This window comes from Oncorhynchus tshawytscha, linkage group LG25 (genome assembly GCF_018296145.1).
Source record: "Oncorhynchus tshawytscha isolate Ot180627B linkage group LG25, Otsh_v2.0, whole genome shotgun sequence".
Taxonomy (NCBI): domain Eukaryota; kingdom Metazoa; phylum Chordata; class Actinopteri; order Salmoniformes; family Salmonidae; genus Oncorhynchus; species Oncorhynchus tshawytscha.
In genome coordinates, this window is record NC_056453.1 from 44,163,123 (window position 1) to 44,184,303 (window position 21,181).

At 43.9% G+C, this 21,181-nt stretch overlaps 1 protein-coding gene across 1 annotated transcript in view; it reads left to right on the top strand.

The window, feature by feature from the left end:
• Positions 1-21,181, top strand: part of LOC112223947 (cAMP and cAMP-inhibited cGMP 3',5'-cyclic phosphodiesterase 10A-like) — a 52,258-nt gene that overhangs the window by 7,951 nt on the left and 23,126 nt on the right. Inside the window, exons 3-10 of the mRNA XM_042305844.1 lie at positions 879-928; positions 3,338-3,478; positions 3,855-4,016; positions 5,026-5,076; positions 7,641-7,699; positions 13,222-13,273; positions 16,744-16,886; positions 18,241-18,333. Of these exons, the coding sequence (XP_042161778.1) occupies positions 879-928; positions 3,338-3,478; positions 3,855-4,016; positions 5,026-5,076; positions 7,641-7,699; positions 13,222-13,273; positions 16,744-16,886; positions 18,241-18,333 (751 nt within the window). The remainder of the gene's footprint in view (positions 1-878; positions 929-3,337; positions 3,479-3,854; positions 4,017-5,025; positions 5,077-7,640; positions 7,700-13,221; positions 13,274-16,743; positions 16,887-18,240; positions 18,334-21,181) is intronic.

Consider the following 21,181-nt stretch of genomic DNA (forward strand, 5'->3'; position numbering starts at 1 on the left):
GGAATATGTTCCGGGATTCTTCAGATGGCATTGAGGAGTACACCACATCAGTCACTGGCTTCATCAATAAGTGCATCGAGGACGTTGTCCCCACAGTAACTGTACGTACATTCCCCAACCAGAAGCCATGGATTACAGGCAACATCCGCACTGAGCTAAAGGGTAGAGCTTCCGCTTTCAAGGAGTTTGGGACTGTAACCCCGATGCTTATAAGAAATAGAAGCTGTTTTTCAGTCTCTCTGTCATTTTTGGTCACATTTTACAGCATCCATAGGAGTTGGCTAGACAAACAGATCTGGGACCAGGCTAAGCTGACACTAACCATACTGTATATTATATCATTAATAGCCTGCTCCCATAGCTAGCCATTTCACATAGCTTAGAAGCCTCCTGGGACCATGGTGCATCATGATGCTGTGTCTAATGTGTCCAGTGACCCTGTCTGTGGCAGAGCTGTGTGTGTGTGTGTGTGTGTGTGTGTGTGTGTGTGTGTGTGTGTGTGTGTGTGTGTGTGTGTGTGTGTGTGTGTGTGTGTGTGTGTGTGTGTGTGTGTGTGTGTGTGTGTGTGTGTGTGTGTGTGTGTGTGCAGGCATACGTGCTGGTAGAAGACTGTGACATTGCCGCAGTGCCCTGATGATGCGTGGGAGGATTGGATGTGACAGGCTGTGCACTGCTCGCCCTGCGCTCCACCACGTAACACACACACACACATACACAGACACACACACACTAACACACACACACACTAACACACACACACACACACACACACACACACACACACTAACACACACACACACGCACAGCAGACACTGTACACCACACCATCTGTGGAACTACAGATGGTAACTTTTCTCTTATCTCTTGTCTTTAATCAGCCACGAAAGCAGATGGATTTGCCCTTTATTTCATGGGAGAATGTAACAATGTAAGTAAACAATATATTCTGACGAGGAGCACAGATCAACTACTCTGAGCTCCACTGATCTAGTCTAGTGAGCGATGAGTGTTAAAGCCACAATTCTTAATTAATGAAGAATTTACAATGTACTATATACAGTGCCTTGCAAAAGTATTCATCCCCCTTGGCGTTTTTTCCTATTTTGTTGTATTACAACCTGGAATTTAAATTGATTTTTTATTTGGATTTCATGTAATGGACAAATTGTTGAAGTAAAATGAAAAAAATAACTTGTTTACCTTTTTTTTACTTTTCTTTTTACAAAGAAATAAGAAGTGGTGCGTGCATATGTATCCACCCCCTTTGCTATGAAGCCCCTAAATAAGATCTGGTGCAAATTATTACCTTCAGAAGTCACATAATTAATTTGATAATGCCCACCTGTGTGCAATCTAAGTGTCACATGATCTGTCACATGATCTCAGTATATATACACCTGTTCTGAAAGGCCCCAGAGTCTGCAACACCACCAAGCAAACGGCACCATGATGACCAAGGAGCTCTCCAAACAGGTCAGGGAGCAAGTTGTGGAGAAGTACAGATCAGGTTTGGGTTATAAAAAAACTTTGAACATCCCATGGAGCACCTTTAAATCCATTATTAAAAATGGAAAGAATATAGCACCACAACAAACCTGCCAAGAGAGGGCCGCCCACCAAAACTCACAGACCAGGCAAGGAGGGCATTAATCAGAGAGGCAACAAAGAGACCAAAGATAACTCTGAAGGAGCTGCAAAGCTCCACAGCGGAGATTGGAGTACCTGTCCATAGGACCACTTTAAGCCGTACACTACACAGAGCTGGGCTTTACGGAAGAGTGGCCAGAAAAAAAATAAAAAATAAGTGTGTTTGCCAAAAGGCATATGGGAAACTCCTCAAACATATGGAAGAAGGTACTCTGGTCAGATGAGACGAAAATGTAGCTTTTTGGCCATCAAGGAAAACGCTATGTCTGGCACAAACCCAACACCTCTCATCACCCCGAGAACATCATCCCCTGTGTTGTGGGGATGTTTTTCATCAGCAGGGACTGGGAAACTGGTCAGAATTGAAGGAATGATGAATGGCGCTAATTACAGGGAAATTATTGAGGGAAACCTGTTTCAGTCTTCCAGAGATTTCAGACGGGGGACAGAGGTTCACCTTCCAGCAGGACAATGACCCTAAGCATACTGCTAATGCAACACTCGACTGGTTTAAGGGGAAACTTTTAAATTGAGAATCTGTGGTATGACTTAAAGATTGCTGGACACCAGCAGAACCCATCCAACTTGAAGGAGCTGGAGCAGTTTTACCTTGAAGAATGGGTAAAAATCCCAGTGGCTAGATGCGCCTAGCTTATAGAGACATTCCCCAAGAGACTTGCAGCTGTAATTGCTGCAAAAGGTGGCTCTAGAAAGTATTGACTTTGGGGGGGTGAATAGTTATGCACGCTCAGGTTCTCTGGTTTTTTTTGTCTTATTTCTTGTTTGTTTCACAATAAAAAAAAATATTTTACATCTTCAAAGTGGTCGGCATGTTGTGTAAATCAAATTCCAGGTTGTAAGGCAACAAAATAGGAAAAATGCCAAGGGGGGTGAATACTTTCACAAGCCACTGTATCCTCACTAATAAATGTGTGTACATTGTTAATTGAAATGAAAATATTGCAGATTGCACCTTTTAAGTGAGTCATTGAGTGTATCCCGTATCTCATCTCAGCGTTTGTGTTAGTTAATCTGTTAATGACTAACATGATGTAGTGTATAGAAAGTGATTGAGTGTCTCTCTGGTCCTTCCTGATTGAGTGTCTCTCTGGTCCTTCCTGATTGAGTGTCTCTCTGGTCCTTCCTGATTGAGTGTCTCTCTGGTCCTTCCTGATTGAGTGTCTCTCTGGTCCTTCCTGATTGAGTGTGTCCCAAGTTCATCTCTCTCTTTCTGGTCCTTCCTGATTGAGTGTGTCCATGTTAATCTCTCTCTGGTCCTTCCTGATTGAGTGTCTCTCTGGTCTTTCCTGATTGAGTGTGTCCCATGTTCATCTCTCTCTTTCTGGTCCTTCCTGATTGAGTGTGTCCATGTTAATCTCTCTCTGGTCCTTCCTGATTGAGTGTCTCTCTGGTCTTTCCTGATTGAGTGTGTCCCATGTTCATCTCTCTCTTTCTGGTCCTTCCTGATTGAGTGTGTCCATGTTAATCTCTCTCTGGTCCTTCCTGATTGAGTGTCTCTCTGGTCTTTCCTGATTGAGTGTGTCCCATGTTCATCTCTCTCTTTCTGGTCCTTCCTGATTGAGTGTGTCCATGTTAATCTCTCTCTGGTCCTTCCTGATTGAGTGTCTCTCTGGTCTTTCCTGATTGAGTGTGTCCCATGTTCATCTCTCTCTCTCTGGTCTCTCGTCAGAGTGTGTGTTTGTTTAAACCAACGGTGGCTGAGGACGGTCCTCCCACCCTCATCCCAGCTGGCCCGGTCACGTTTGGGACCACCATCGCCACACACGTGGCCACAACACGCCAAACTCTGCTAGTAAAGGACATCACAGGGGTGAGATTCAACATATTATAAATATAACCCTAACCCAAACACCCTAACCCAAAACCCCTAACCCAAACACCCTAACCCAAACACCCTAACCCAAACACCCTAACCCTAATGCAGGATAAATCAAAAATTCGAAAGTACTTGGTTATATTTCAAATGCTTTGACCTCATAACCCCTGACTTCTGTGTGTGATGTTATTCAGGGATTCAGACTCATGTTCACTCTGTCCTTTACCTTCTCATCCTCACAACCCTTTAACACCCTTAACCCTTGACCCCTGACCTTTAGATTCTAAACTCTCTCTATCTCTCTCTCTCTCTCTCTCTCTCTCTCTGTCTCTCTCTCTGTCTCTCTCTCTGTCTCTCTCTATCTCTCCAGGACCAGCGTTTCCCAGAAGGCACAGGTCAGGACTCAGACTCAGGGATTCATGTTCACTCTGTCCTGTGCCTCCCCATCCTCACGGCTATCGGTGACCTCATAGCTATCCTGGAGCTGCATCGGCACTGGGGCAACGAGCCCTTCAATACCAGCAACCAGGAGGTACATGCGCGCATGAACACAGACACACTAACATGAACACACGCAGGCATACACGCACGGACACAAACACACACACACACACACCAAGCCTGTCTGTGTAAACAGAGCGTATGACTGTCAAGGGCAATGCCTTCCTGTAAAGGATATAGGAGGTCATAAAGAAAGAAGCAGGGAGCCCCTTAGGATCAGACCAAGGTTTTTGTAAGGTAGCCTAGTGGTTAGAAAGTTGAGCCAGTAACCAAAAGGTTGCTGGTTCGAATCCCCGAGCCGACGAGGTAAAAGTCTGTCGTTCTGCCCCTGAGCAAGGCTGTTAACCCACTGTTCCCCGGGTGCTGAAGACGTGGATGTCGATTAAGGCATCCTCCACCCCTGCACTTCTCTGATTCATAGGTTAAATGCAGACGACACATTTCAGTTGAATGCATTCAGTTCTACAACTGACTAGGTATCCCCTCTTTCCATTAGTTCATAAGGAGAGCAGCAGTTAGTCCCTGAAGACTCTGCTATTCGCTCCTAATGAGCCAATCAGAGACGTGTATAGATGGCAGGCACTGAGGGGTTAAGTAGTTAGATTACCCAGTGGGACAAGATGGTTGTAATAACGTTATAAGAACGTCAACGTATTCTCGTTGTGTTGACGTCTTTTCAACCAGTTGATATTACGTTGCAGGCATTATTCAGAGAGGGCATTAGGTTGGAGAAACACACAGGGTGAGGAAACACTGAGAATACTGATTATATGATGAACATATTCATATTTATGTGATAGTTTGCTTTATGGGTATATTAATAAATATACTGTCATTTAAAAACATCTTACCCTTTTTTTTACTTGTTGCTTCTAGAACTTTGTACTTCTTATTTTATTATTATTATTATCTTCCCAGGGACTACAGATGAAAACTAGCCAGCTAAATCTGGCACATTTACAGAACTGTTCATTGATGTGCATTGTCCCTTTTCAAATAAATACATTAAAATGATTTTCTTTTCTTTTTTTTTTTTTAAGGTTGCGACGGCGAGTTTAGCATGGGCATCTGTAGCTATTCACCAAGTACAGGTCAGCATTGGATTATTGAATGTGGTTTTTTTCATCAGACAGTTAAAGAAATGTTTTCGTATGTCTCAGGTGTATTTGGTTACAAATGCTTTAATAATACTCTTGATAAATGCTTGATAAAACACTGTTGATAAATGCTTGATAACACACTCTTGATAAATGCTTGATAAGTAGCATGTGGTCATTTGGATAGGGTCTGGGATAGGGTCTGGGTTAGGGTCTGGGTTAGGGTCTGGGATAGGGTCTGGGATAGGGTCTGGGTTAGGGTCTGGGTTAGGGTTGTGCTGTGAACATGATAACCTTGTTGTGTTTCAATACTTCATCTGCTCAAATAATAAATAAATAACGCTCATATTGCACGTGTACGTTTGTCCGGGGTTGTATGATGGTGTTTGTGTGAAGCAGACCTCCCCTGTGACTGGGTAGGTCTCAGTCTAATCAACCCTAAAGCCTTTTTACACTTGACCCCCAAGGGCCGTCATTATGGTGTGTAAAGAGCCTTGTGGAACGCATCCTGGGTCACAGTGGGTTTCTCTCACGTTTCTGTCTGTTCACAAATACACCATTTTGTTACAGCAGTCTGCACAACGGTGTTTCTCTCTCTCCCGCTCTGACTCTCTCTCTCCCTCTTTCTCTCCCCCCCTCTCTCTCCCCCTGCTCTGTCTCTCCCTCTTTCTCTCCCCCCTCTCTCTCCCGCTCTGTCTCTGACTCTCCCTCTTTCTCCCTCTTTCTCCCCCCTCTCTCTCCCGCTCTGTCTCTGCCTCTCCCTCTTTCTCCCCCCTCTCTCTCCCGCTCTGACTCTCCCTCATTCTCTCCCCCTCTCTCTCCCGCTCTGACTCTCCCTCTCCCTCTTTCTCCCCCTCTCTCCCGCTCTGTCTCTCCCTCTCCCTCTTTCTCCCTCATTCTCCCCCCTCTCTCCCGCTCTGTCTCTCCCGCTCTGTCTCTGCCTCTCCCCTCTGTCTTGCCTCTCTTTCTCCCCCCTCTCTCTCCCGCTCTGTCTCTGCCTCTCCCTCTCTTTCTCCCCCTTTCTCTCTCCCGCTCTGTCTCTCCCTCCTCTCTCTCCCCCTCTCTCTGTCTCCCGCTCTGACTCTCCTCTCTCCCTCTTTCTCTCCCCCCCTCTCTCCCGCTCTGTCTCTCCCTCTCCCTCTTTCTCCCCCTCTCTCTCCCGCTCTGTCTCTGCCTCTCCCTCTTTTTCTCTCCCCCTCTCCTCTCTCCCGCTCTGTCTCTGCCTCTCCCTCTTTCTCCCCCTCTCTCTCTCCGCTCTGTCTCTCCCTCTCACTCTTTTCTCCCCCTCTCTCGCTCTGTCTCTCCCTCTCCCTCTCTTCTCTCCCCCTTTCTCTCCCCCCGCTCTGTCTCTCCCTCTCCCTCTTCACGCTCCCCCCTCTCTCTCCCGCTCTGTCTCTCCCTCTTTCTCCCCCCCTCGCTCGCTCTGTCTCTCCCTCTCCCTCTTTCTCTTCCCCCCTCTCTCTCCCGCTCTGTCTCTCCCTCTCCCTCTTTCCCCCCTCTCCCGCTCTGTCTCTCCCTCTCCCTCTGTCTCTCCCTTTCTCTCCCCCCTCTCGCTCACGCTCTGTCTCTCCCTCTTTCTCTCACCCCCTCTCTCTCCCGCTCTGTCTCTCCTCTCTTTCTCTCCCCCCCTCTCTCTCCCGCTCTGTCTCTCCCTCTTTCTCTCCCCCCCTCTCTCTCACCCTGCTCTGTCTCTCCCCCCTCTCCCTCTTTCCCCCCTCTCCCGCTCTGTCTCTCCCCCTCTCCCCCTCTTTCTCTCCCCCCTCTCGCTCACGCTCTGTCTCTCCCTCTTTCTCTCACGCTCTGTCTCTCCCTCTCGCTCTGTCTCTCCCTCTCCCCTCTCTCTCTCCCCCCCGCTCTGTCTCTCCCTCTTTCTCTCTCTCCCCCCTCTCTCTCCCGCTCTGTCTCTCCCTCTTTCTCCCCCTCTCTCGCTCTGTCTCTCCCTCTCCCTCTTTCTCTCCCCCCCCTCTCTCTCCCGCTCTGTCTCTCCCTCTCCCTCTTTCTCCCCCTCTCCCGCTCTGTCTCTCCCTCTCCCTCTTTCTCTCCCCCCTCTCGCTCACGCTCTGTCTCTCCCTCTTTTTCTCTCTCTGTCTCTCCCTCCCCTCTCTCTCCCGCTCTGTCTCTCTCCCCCTCTTTCTCTCCCCCTCTCTCTCTCCCGCTCTGTCTCTCCCTCTTTCTCTCCCGCTCCCCCTCTCTCCCCCCGCTCTGTCTCTCCCTCTTTCTCTCTCCCCCCCTCTCTCTCCCCTGCTCTGTCTCTCCCTCTTTCTCTCCCCCTCTCTCTCCCGCTCTGTCTCTCCCTCTTTCTCTCCCCCCTCTCTCTCCCGCTCTGTCTCTCCCTCTCTTCTCTCCCTCCCCCCTCTCTCTCTCCCGCTCTGTCTCTCCCTCTCTTCTCTCCCCCCTCTCTCTCCCGCTCTGTCTCTCCCTCTTTCTCCCACTCTGTCCCCCCTCTCGCTCTCGCTGTAAATCCTGCTGTTGACACTTAAACAAAGTGCTAACTGACTGTTAGCATGACATGGTTGACGTTAGTTTGAACATCTGACGTGTTGTTTTTGTATCCCCAGGTGTGCAGAGGCCTAGCCAAACAGACGGAGCTCAATGACTTCCTGCTAGAAGTGTCAAAGTAAGGTTGTCTCAATGACTTTCTACTAGAAATGTGACACTTCTGTCTTGTAGCACATATACTGATGTCGGATTTTAACTTGATCACTCTTTTTGTCGCGGAGAACTTTCCTGGGAGGGGGGGGGCAGTTGACTAGGTTTTAACTCCAACCTTGTTCCTGGAGAGAGACCCTCCTGTAGGTTTTAACTCCATCCCTGTTCCTGGAGAGATACCCTCCTGTAGGTTTTAACTTCAACCCTGTTCCTGGAGAGACACCCTCCTGTAGGTTTTAACTCCAACCTTGTTCCTGGAGAAGTACCCTCCTGTAGGTTTTAACTCCAACCTTGTTCCTGGAGAGAGACCCTCCTGTAGGTTTTAACTCCAACCCTGTTCCTTGAGAGATACACTCCTGTAGGTTTTAACTCTGTTGGGACCACCATTGTTATCCTTTATTTAACAAGGCAAGTCAGTTAAGAACAAGGTCTTCTTTACAATGAAGGCCTACACGGGCCCAACCCGGTCGACGCTGGGCCAATTGTGAGCTGCCTTATGGGACTCCCAATCACGGCCAGTTGTGATACATCCTGGATTCGAACCAGGGTGTCTGTAGTGACGCCTCAAGCACTGAGATGCAGTGCCTTAGACCGCTGCGCCACTCGGGAGCTATTGGACAGGTATAAATTGTAAAAAATAAATTGCTGTTTGGGTCATGGGGTGGGGGCATTCCAATGAGTTGGGTCATGGGGTGGGGGCATTCCAATGAGTTGGGTCATGGGGTGGGGGCATTCCAATGAGTTGGGTCATGGGGTGGGGGCATTCCAATGAGTTGGGTCATGGGGTGGGGGCATTCCAATGAGTTGGGTCATGGGGTGGGGGCATTCCAATGAGTTGGGTCATGGGGTGGGGGCGTTCCAATGAGTTGGGTCCAGGCCTGTTGGAACCCAATCTGTAGTATTTATACACAGCTTAAGGTACAATGTAGGTACGGTACTGTTTTGTATAGCCTACAAACACCGCTTCCAGCTGCCCCCTGGATATTTAATATTCATTCAAATCCTCCTACTGGGGGATTATTTTCCTCCTGGGATAAAATGGGTCAAATCAATCATCTATACCCTTATCAATCATCATACCCTTATCAATCATCAATACCCTTATCAATCATCTATTCCCTTATCAATCATCTATACCCTTATCAATCATCTATCAATCATCTATACCCTTATCAATCATCAATACCCTTATCAATCATCTATACCCTTATCAATCATCTATACCCTTATCAATCATCTATCAATCATCTATACCCTTATCAATCATCTATGCACTTATTATCAATATCATCAATACCCTTATAATCCTCAATACCCTTATCAATCATACCCTTATCAATCATCAATACCCTTATCAATCATCTATACCCTTATCAATCATCTATACCCTTATCAATCATCTATCAATCATCATTACCCTTATCAATCATACCCTTATCAATCATCAATACCCTGTTCAATCATACCATTATCAATCATCTATACCCTTATCAATCATCTATACCCTTATCAATCATCTATACCCTTATCAATCATCAATACCCTTATCAATCATTTTTATTTTTATTTGACCTTTATTTAACCAGGTAGGCTAGTTGAGAACAAGTTCTCATTTGCAACTGCGACCTGGCCAAGATAAAGCATAGCAGTGTGAACAGACAACACAGAGTTACACATGGAGTAAACAATTAACAAGTCAATAACACAGTAGAAAAAAAGGGGAGTCTATATACAGTGTGCAAAAGGCATGAGGAGGTAGGCAAATAATTACAATTTTGCAGATTAACACTGGAGTGATAAATGATCAGATGGTCATGTACAGGTAGAGATATTGGTATGCAAAAGAGCAGAAAAGTAAATAAATAAAAACAGTATGGGGATGAGGTAGGTAAAAATAGGTGAGCTATTTACCGATAGACTATGTACAGCTGCAGCGATCAGTTAGCTGCTCAGATAGCAGATGTTTGAAGTTGGTGAGGGAGATAAAAGTCTCCAACTTCAGCGATTTTTGCAATTCGTTCCAGTCACAGGCAGCAGAGAACTGGAACGAAAGGCGGCCAAATGAGGTGTAGGCTTTAGGGATGATCAGTGAGATACACCTGCTGGAGCGCGTGCTACGGATGGGTGTTGCCATCGTGACCAGTGAACTGAGATAAGGCGGAGCTTTACCTAGCATGGACTTGTAGATGACCTGGAGCCAGTGGGTCTGGCGACGAATATGTAGCGAGGGCCAGCCGACTAGAACATACAAGTCGCAGTGGTAGGTGGTATAAGGTGCTTTAGTGACAAAACGGATGGCACTGTGATAAACTGCATCCAGTTTGCTGAGTAGAGTGTTGGAAGCAATTTTGTAGATGACATCGCAGAAGTAGAGGATCGGTAGGATAGTCAGTTTTACTAGGGTAAGTTTGGCGGCGTGAGTGAAAGAGGCTTTGTTGCGGAATAGAAAGCCGACTCTAGATTTGATTTTCGATTGGAGATGTTTGATATGAGTCTGGAAGGAGAGTTTACAGTCTAGCCAGACACCTAGGTACTTATAGATGTCCACATATTCAAGGTCGGAACCATCCAGGGTGGTGATGCTGGTCAGGCGTGCGGGTGCAGGCAGCGAACGGTTGAAAAGCATGCATTTGGTTTTACTATCGTTTAAGAGCAGTTGGAGGCCACGGAAGGAGTGTTGTATGGCATTGAAGCTCGTTTGGAGGTTAGATAGCACAGTGTCCAAAAACGGGCCGGAAGTATATAGAATGGTGTCGTCTGCGTAGAGGTGGATCAGGGAATCGCCCGCAGCAAGAGCAACATCATTGATATATACAGACAAAAGAGTCGGCCCGAGGATTGAACCCTGTGGCACCCCCATAGAGACTGCCAGAGGACCGGACAGCATGCCCTCCGATTTGACACACTGAACTCTGTCTGCAAAGTAATTGGTGAACCAGGCAAGGCAGTCATCCGAAAAACCGAGGCTACTGAGTCTGCCGATAAGAATATGGTGATTGACAGAGTCGAAAGCCTTGGCAAGGTCGATGAAGACGGCTGCACAGTACTGTCTTTTATTGATGGCGGTTATGATATCGTTTAGTACCTTGAGCGTGGCTGAGGTGCACCCGTGACCGGCTCGGAAACCAGATTGCACAGCGGAGAAGGTACGGTGGGATTCGAGATGTTCAGTGACCTGTTTGTTGACTTGGCTTTCGAAGACCTTAGACAGGCAGGGCAGGATGGATATAGGTCTCTAACAGTTTGTGTCCAGGGTGTCTCCCCCTTTGAAGAGGGGGATGACTGCGGCAGCTTTCCAATCCTTGGGGATCTCAGACGATATGAAAGAGAGGTTGAACAGGCTGGTAATAGGGGTGTGACAATGGCGCGGATAGTTTCAGAAATAGAGGGTCCAGGTGCTGATTTGTACGGGTCCAGGTTTTGCAGCTCTTTCAGAACATCTGCTATCTGGATTTGGGTAAAGGAGAACCTGGAGAGGCTTGGGCAAGTAGCTGCTGGGGGGGCGGAGCTGTTGGCCGAGGTTGGAGTAGCCAGGCGGAAGGCATGGCCAGCCGTTGAGAAATGCTTGTTGAAGTTTCCGATAATCATGGATTTATCGGTGGTGACCGTGTTACCTAGCCTCAGTGCAGTGGGCAGTGGGCAGCTGTTCTCCATGGACTTCACAGTGTCCCAGAACTTTTTGGAGTTGGAGCTACAGGATGCAAATTTCTGCCTGAAGAAGCTGGCCTTAGCTTTCCTGACTGACTGCGTGTATTGGTTCCTTACTTCCCTGAACAGTTGCATATCGCGGGGACTATTCGATGCTATTGCAGTCCGCCACAGGATGTTTTTGTGCTGGTCGAGGGCAGTCAGGCCTGGAGTGAACCAAGGGCTATATCTGTTCTTAGTTCTGCATTTTTTGAACTGAGCATGCTTATCTAAAATGGTGAGGAAGTTACTTTTAAAGAATGACCAGGCATCCTCAGCTGACGGGATGAGGTCAATGTCCTTCCAGGATACCCGGGCCAGGTCGATTAGAACGGCCTGCTCACAGAAGTGTTTTAGGGAGCGTTTGACAGTGATGAGGGGTGGTCGTTTGACTGCGGCTCCGTAGCGGATACAGGCAATGAGGCAGTGATCGCTGAGATCCTGGTTGAAGACAGCGGAGGTGTATTTGGAGGGCCAGTTGGTCAGGATGACGTCTATGAGGGTGCCCTTGTTTACAGATTTAGGGTTGTACCTGGTGGGTTCCTTGATGATTTGTGTGAGATTGAGGGCATCTAGCTTAGATTGTAGGACTGCCGGGGTGTTAAGCATATCCCAGTTTAGGTCACCTAACAGAACAAACTCTGAAGCTAGATGGGGGGTGATCAATTCACAAATGGTGTCCAGGGCACAGCTGGGAGCTGAGGGGGGTCGGTAGCAGGCGGCAACAGTGAGAGACTTATTTCTGGAGAGAGTAATTTTCAAAATTAGTAGTTCGAACTGTTTGGGTATGGACTTGGAAAGTATGACATTACTTTGCAGGCTATCTCTGCAGTAGACTGCAACTCCTCCCCCTTTGGCAGTTCTATCTTGACGGAAAATGTTATAGTTGGGTATGGAAATCTCAGAATTTTTGGTGGCCTTCCTGAGCCAGGATTCAGACACGGCAAGGACATCAGGGTTAGCTGAGTGTGCTAAAGCAGTGAGTAAAACAAACTTAGGGAGGAGGCTTCTGATGTTGACATGCACTAAAAATACTCTTATCAATCATCTATACCCTTATCAATCATCTATACCCTTATCAATCATACCCTTATCAATCATCTATACCCTTATCAATCATCTATACCCTTATCAATCATCAATACCCTTATCAATCATCTATACCCTTATCAATCATCAATACCCTTATCAATCATCTATACCCTTATCAATCATCTATACCCTTATCAATCATCATACCCTTATCAATCATCATTACCCTTATCAATCATACCCTTATCAATCATCAATACCCTTATCAATCATCTATACCCTTATCAATAATCTATACCCTTATCAATCATCTATACCCTTATCAATCATCAATACCCTTATCAATCATCAATACCCTTATCAATCATCTATACCCTTATCAATCATCTATACCCTTATCAATCATACCCTTATCAATCATCATACCCTTCTCAATCATCAATACCCTTATCAATCATCTATACCGTATCAATCATCTATACCCTTATCAATAATTTATACCCTTATCAATCATCTATACCCTCATCAATCATCTATACCCTTATCAATCATCTATACCCTTATCAATCACCATTACACTTATCAATCATACCCTTATCAATCATACCCTAATCATTGATACCCTTATCAATCATCTATACCCTTATCAATCATCATTACCCTTATCAATCATCTATTACCCTTATCAATCATCATTACCCTTATCAATCATCATTACCCTTATCAATCATCATTACCCTTAGTTTATCATTGTCTCTCTTTCTCCAACAGAACGTACTTTGACAACATTGTGGCAATAGATTCTCTACTTGAACATATAATGGTACGTTTTTGTTTGTTTGTTTGTTTGTTTGTCTATTTTGTATTTAGTCTATTTTGTGTTTTTCTATTTGTTTGTGATGCCTGCTATTTCAGGGAAGGGACTTCTTCAAGGGACTACCACTTCCACGAATGTCTGGCCCAGGTCCATGATGGTTGTCTAGAATGTGTATGAGGACCACCGTGGATGTGTGTCGTGTTGTGGTGACATACTGTACTGCGTACTGTGTATTGTATTGTCATGTGCCACTGGTGTCGCCTCAGTTCATATGTCTCATATCCTGTTTTTGATTGGGGTTTTTTACCTGACAATTTATGTCAGGTTGTATAGCCTTGCTAACGTGTACTTTTTAAAATACCTTTCTGAATCGATTTATGATTACGCCGAACCCTGGAGCGAATCAGGTAACACTTTACAATAATGTTCCATTTGTAAATGGTTTATAACGGGTTTGTAATTATGTTATTAACGGTTATTTTATCATTTGTAAATGCAAAATAAAGGTAAAATAAATTAAATTATAAACCATTTAATATATGGGTTATGATAAATAGGTCAAACTAGTTCGATAGTCAGTCAGTTGCTTGCCAAATAGTGAGCCACTATTTACCTCCAGCTATTAAGCATTAATAAATGCACTTACAAATGAGTATAATATTGAACACTTAAATGCATAGTTAAACAATTGTTATTTTCTCACTTTTGGGTGTGATGAATTGCTCTGTACCAGATGCAGAAATGGTTTGTTTTCAGACCCACTCCCATGATGCCCCACGTTTGAAACCCAGATGATGCATTGGTACACTTATTTATTCCAGGAATAAAGGCCTCATCTGAAGATCTCAAGTCATATTATTGGTTTGGTTCGCTGGTTCCGGAAGTTTTGCTGAATGATTTAGCAGGCTGCTCAGCTAGCTAAGTACCTAGCTAGCTAATGTTCGCTAGCACCTCTGTCCTAGTTAGCTAGTAAACTTTAGCTAGCTAGCATTAGGTAAAACTTCAAATGTATTTTTTTTATATAGAAATTCTGCTGTACGATTTAGCACAAGATACTCTTCAGTGTAAGAATCAATGCTGGAGACGAGAAGCAAGTACAGGGAGTGAACATTTAATGATATATCTGGACATGGGACAGGACAGGACAGCATCTGAACATGACACACAACGTTAATGCTGACACAGGGAACAAACGAGGGAGCAGACAGTTATAGTCGGGGCAATCAACAAAGGGAAGGAGTCCAGATGAGTCCAATGAGCGCTGCTGCGCGTAATGATGGTGACAGATGTGAGTAATGAAGGGCAGCCTGGCGCACTTGGGCGCCAGACAGGGTGAGTGGGAGCAGGCGTGACACTTTAGCATGATATAGTTAGCTAGCTAAGTAAAACATGTTTGCTGGCTCGTTAGGTTCGCTAGCTAGCTGGCAAACGTTAGCTGCCAGCTAGCTAGTTAATATCGACATGACAGAATTTCCATGCAAGTAGTTTAGCTAGCTTTTTTGTATTAGCACGCTAGCTAGCTAGTTATCTAACTTTTGAACTGAGCTAGTTATCTAACTTTTTGTCTCTAACTAGGTAGCTGGTAAGTTAGCTAGTTAGCCCCCTTTGTCAGCACACTAGTGGTTCCAATTTTAAGACTAACACACACAAGCTAGCTAACTACCTAGGGTATTATTTTGATAAATAGCTAACCCCTTTAATTAATCTGTGGTAGCTAGCTATTATTGTTATTATTATTAGCTAGCAGTGGATAACATGACTAGCTAAACCTAAATGGTATAGATAATGGTCATATTATAGTTTTGTATAGCTAGAGTGTATATGCTACGTTGTCAACATATTCCTCTTGTCTCCCACAGATTGCCGTACGGTCTCAGACTCCAGGGAAAATGCTTAACAAGAAAAGAAACATGTTATATTGTAAATAGTTAATCAGTTGTCAAATTCTATTCTATTCTATACTTGTAATATTAAAAAGGGGAGAAAAATAACCCCCTCTGAATTAGCTAGCCTACTCACTATACCAATGATAGGCTACAGATTTGAGTCACTGCAATTAACATGTTTTCCCAATGTATCCTTACCTTACATTACATTTTATTCGTATTATGTATTACATGTTTGAGGAGATTATACGCTGTTATAAATGTTTGCAACTCATGAATAAATGTCCAGAAAGTTTCCAGTTATTTTTTTAGAAGTTATACATATTAGTAGACCTAATTCGTTAATAAAATGGTCATCCGTTATACATGTTGGTAACCCATTTGTTAATGACTTAGTGGATTGGCACTTTTTCCACTTGTTGACAACTCAGTTATAAATATTTATAGGACTGCCACTTTAAAATAAGGTCTACTTTTAGAAGTTATAAGTGTAGGTAAATCATTTATAGATTATTTGAGAGTTCACTCAGAGTATAGACATACTTATAGGCAGTGTTGGGTTCACATCACTGCATTCATAAGAGCAGATCCAACACTATATTAATAAAAAAATGTTCATGCAATGAATGGTGGTTATGAAGATCAACCAATGGTATTACAGTTACCATGAGAGGATACCTCCTCCACTGTTACATCAACCAATGGTATTACAGTTACCATGAGGATACCTCCACTGTTACATCAACCAATGGTATTACAGTTACTTCCCTCTCCTACCTGCCTCTCTTCCCCCTCCTACCTGCCTCCCTTCCCCCTCCTACCTGCCTCCCTTCCCTCTCCTACCTGCCTCCTTTCCCTCTCCTACCTGCCTCCCTTCCCTCTCCTACCTGCCTCCTTTCCCGCTCCTACCTGCCTCCCTTCCCTCTCCTACCTGCCTCCCTTCCCTCTCCTACCTGCCTCCTTTCCCGCTCCTACCTGCCTCCCTTCCCTCTCCTACCTGCCTCCCTTCCCTCTCCTACCTCACTCCCTTCCCTCTCCTACTTGACTCCCTTCCCTCTCTTTCAGTTACTGGCCCAACCCTCTAACCACTAGGCTACCTGCCTCCCTATTAAATTATTGTTAATAATGTAATTATAGCCCCTTTAAGAAACCCTTAACAAATGGAACCTTATTGTAAAGCGCTACTGTGAATCCTAACTTCCCCTTTAAGAAACCCTTAACAAATGGAACCTTATTGTAAAGCGCTACCGTGAATCCTAACTTCCCCTTTAAGAAACCCTTAACAAATGGAACCTTATTGTAAAGCGCTACCGTGAATCCTAACTTCCCCTTTAAGAAACCCTTAACAAATGGAACCTTATTGTAAAGCGCTACCGTGAATCCTAACTTCCCCTTTAAGAAACCTTTAACAAATGGAACCTTATTGTAAAGCGCTACCGTGAATCCTAACTTCCCCTTTAAGTCAAAATGTTCATTTAGTCATATGGGTTGATATCAATGGTAAGAGAAGTTATGATTCGCCCCCTGTCTGTGTGACCATGTCTTTCTGTGTAGCGTACTGATGCGGTTTATCATGGTGTTGTGTTTCAGATATATGCAAAAAACCTGGTGAATGCGGACAGATGTGCACTGTTCCAGGTGGACCACAATAACAATGAACTGTACTCAGACCTGTTTGACATCGGGGAGGAGAACGAGGGCAAACCTGTCTTCAGGAAAACCAAAGAGATTAGGTAAGGGTCCTGATCGATTCTTTTACTGCTTATCTGAGTGATTCTCTGAAGGGTTGACTTGTGATCAGGTGAACGATTCTCTGACAGCTATGTTGAATTGACAAGGGATTATGTGAACGATTCTCTGACGGGTATGTTGAATTGACAAGGGATTATGTGAACGATTCTCTGATGGGCTATGTTGAATTGACAAGGGATTATGTGAACGATTCTCTGACGGGTATGTTGAATTGACAAGGGATTATGTGAACGATTCTCTGATGGGCTATGTTGAATTGACAAGGGATCAGGTGAACGATTCTCTGACGGCTATGTTGAATTGACAAGGGATCATGTGAATGATTCTCTGATGGGTTATATTGAATTGACAAGGGATCAGGTGAACGATTCTCTGACGGCTATGTTGAATTGACAAGGGATTATGTGAATGATTCTCTGATGGGCTATGTTGAATTGACAAGGGATTATGTGAATGATTCTCTGACGGGTATGTTGAATTGACAAGGGATTATGTGAATGATTCTCTGATGGGCTATGTTGAATTGACAAGGGATTATGTGAATGATTCTCTGACGGCTATGTTGAATTGACAAGGGATTATGTGAATGATTCTCTGATGGGTTATATTGAGTTGACTAGTGATCATGTGAACAATTCTCTGGTGACAGCAGCTGAGCAGTTGTAACCATAGAACTACAATCCCTAGAACAGGGGAACTATAATCCCTAGAACAGGGGAACTAGAATCCTAGAACAGGGGAACTAGAATCCTAGATCAGGGGAACTAGAATCCTAGAACAGGGGAACTAGAATCCTAGATCAGGGGAACTAGAATCCTAGAACAGGGGAACTAGAATCCTAGATCAGGGGAACTAGAATCCTAGAACAGGGGAACTAGAATCCTAGATCAGGGGAACTAGAATCCTAGAACAGGGAAACTATAAATCATATAAGAGGGAAAATAGAATTGTAGAATGGGAACTAGAATCCTAGATCAGGGGAACTAGAATCCTAGAACAGGGGAACTAGAATCCTAGATCAGGGGAACTAGAATCCTAGAACAGGGGAACTAGAATCCTAGATCAGGGGAACTAGAATCCTAGAACAGGGGAACTAGAATCCTAGATCAGGGGAACTAGAATCCTAGAACAGGGAAACTATAAATCATATAAGAGGGAAAATAGAATTGTAGAATGGGAAAATCAGAATCCTAGAACAGGGAAACTAGAATCTTAGAACAGGGAAACTAGAATCTTAAAATAGGGAAGTAGAATTCTTAGAACAGAAATGTCCATTCACCAATTCTATTTGTATGGTTGTAACCTCCAGCGCTCTTCTGTCCTCTCCTCGTCCAGGTTTTCTATAGAGAAAGGTATAGCGGGCCAAGTGGCACGGACGGGGGAGGTCCTTAACATCCCAGACGCCTATGCAGACCCACGCTTTAATAGGTGAAACGTTTATTTTACCCTGGCTGAGTCTGAACTGACATCCTATCCACGGGTCGCATGTTTCGTCACAACATTGTTTTGAACGTTTGTTTTAGGATTGATGCCCCATCTGAGCATTCCACTTGATGCGGTCTCTATACAGTGCCTTGCGAAAGTATTCGGCCCCCTTGAACTTGTTGTTGATTCTTCACAAAAAAATACAGTTTTATATCTTTATGTTTGAAGCCTGAAATGTGGCAAAAGGTCGCAAAGTTCAAGGGGGCCGAATACTTTCGCAAGGCACTGTAGGTGGTGATGAAGATGTATTCTAAAGTGCACTACTGTGGCTTGATGACATTTCAAAAGGAGGCAAATAATTAGCAAGGCAAGCTTTCATGATTTAATAAATCAATAATATTTAACCTTTTATTTAACTATGCAAGAGAGTTAAGAACAAATTCTTATTTACAATGACGGCCTACCCAGACGACGCTGGGGCTATTGTGCGACGCCCTATGGGACCGTTGTGATACAGCCTGGAATCGAACCAGGGTCTGTAGTGACGCCTCTACCACTGAGATGCAGTACCTTAGACCGCTGCGCCACTGCGGTCTAAGGCACCTCTAACACTTTAGGATGCAGTATAACATTAGCTGGCTAGCTACGATTTGAAGGGAGAGCACCAACATTTTAGCTAGCTAACGTTAACATTGTTAGCTATTTCTGACTAACTTTGCTAGCTCATGGCAACATTACCATCTCTCTAAAGTAAAATATAAGACTTCATAATGATAGCAATGTTGTTTTCTACAAATTATTTGTCTATTTCAATAATGCCATCATATTTCAAGGCCACTAAACTGTCATTTTGAAGAAACAGTCATTAGCCCACGTTCATAAATAATGAGCGTTAATCATCAGAGTCAATATGCTGCGGCGTCTGCAGGACGTTGACAACCACGGCAACGATGTGACGGAGGTGCTAACCCGTGAATATTGTGCACTACTTTTGAGTAGATCAATATGGGCCCTGGTCAAAAGGAGTGCACTATATAGTGGATAAGGTGCCGTCTACTTTATGTGTGTCGTTTCCATTAGACCTGAATGTGTTTAATTAACCCTCAGAGCAGACCTGGGTTAACTAGAGAGTCATTTCCTGAGTCAGCAAACACAATAGGCCTGAATGTGTTTAATTAACCCTCAGAGCAGACCTGGGTTAACTAGAGAGTCATTTCCTGAGTCAGCAAACACAATAGGCCTGAATGTGTTTAATTAACCCTCAGAGCAGACCTGGGTTAACTAGAGAGTCATTTCCTGAGTCAGCAAACACAATAGGCCTGAATGTGATTAATTAACCCTCAGAGCAGACCTGGGATAACTAGAGTGTCATTTCCTGAGTCAGCAAACACAATAGACCTGAATGTGATTAATTAACCCTCAGAGCAGACCTGGGATAACTAGAGTGTCATTTCCTGAGTCAGCAAACACAATAGATCTGAATGTGATTAATTAACCCTCAGAGCAGACCTGGGATAACTAGAGTGTCATTTCCTGAGTCAGCAAACACAATAGATCTGAATGTGATTAATTAACCCTCAGAGCAGACCTGGGATAACTAGAGTGTCATTTCCTGAGTCAGCAAACACAATAGATCTGAATGTGATTAATTAACCCTCAGAGCAGACCTGGGATAACTAGAGTGTCATTTCCTGAGTCAGCAAACACAATAGATCTGAATGTGATTAATTAACCCTCAGAGCAGACCTGGGATAACTAGAGTTTTAACTACTACGCTTTGTGGAAAGTATCTATTTTTACAAATATTTACTTTGGAGGCGACTACAACTATTTGGATACAGGCCCCTCCCCGCCCAAATACTACTTTTTAAAACAATTTGCAATTTGAATACAGACCCCCCCCCCAAAACAAATACTACTTTTTAAAACAATACAGACCCCCCCACCTCAAAAATACTACTTTTTAAAACAATTTGAATACAGACCCCCCAAAATACTACTTTTTAAAACTATTTGAATACAGACCCCCCAAAACAAATACTACTTTTTAAAACAATACAGACCCCCCACCTCAAAAATACTACTTTTTAAAACAATTTGAATACAGACCCCCCAAAATACTACTTTTTAAAACTATTTGAATACAGACCCCCCCAAAACAAATACTACTTTTTAAAACAATACAGACCCCCCACCTCAAAAATACTACTTTTTAAAACAATTTGAATACAGACCCCCCAAAATACTACTTTTTAAAACTATTTGAATACAGACCCCCCAAAACAAATACTACTTTTTAAAACTATTTGAATACAGATCTGAGAAAGCAACTTATTTTCTGTAACTATTGGATTGGCTGCCTTCAACTAATAGCAGAGCTTCATCTGGAACTGCATGTTGAAGATAGAAATAGAATGACTAGAGCACACACAATCTCCTATACTATTCCCATCAATCTGACGGTCATATTTTAATCTACACAATACATTTCTATCTGAACATTGTGTAAATGTCCATTCTCCTGAATAGACAAGGTGTACATAATCAAAGCCAAACCAATTACCAATGATATTTTGCACAGAGACAGTGGCCTTGAAAAAGTATTCAGACCCCTTGGATTTCTTCGCACTTTATTGTGTTACACAGTGGGATTCAAATTTATTTAATTGTCTTTTATTTGTCAACAATCTACACAAATTACTCCTTAATGTCAGAGCAGAAGAAAATGTCTTTTTTGGGGGGGATTAATACAAAATAAATAACAAAAATATAGTCGTTACATAAGTATTCAACTCCCTGAATCAATACATGTTAAAAGCCCCTTTTTGGCAGTGATTACAGCTGTGAGTAT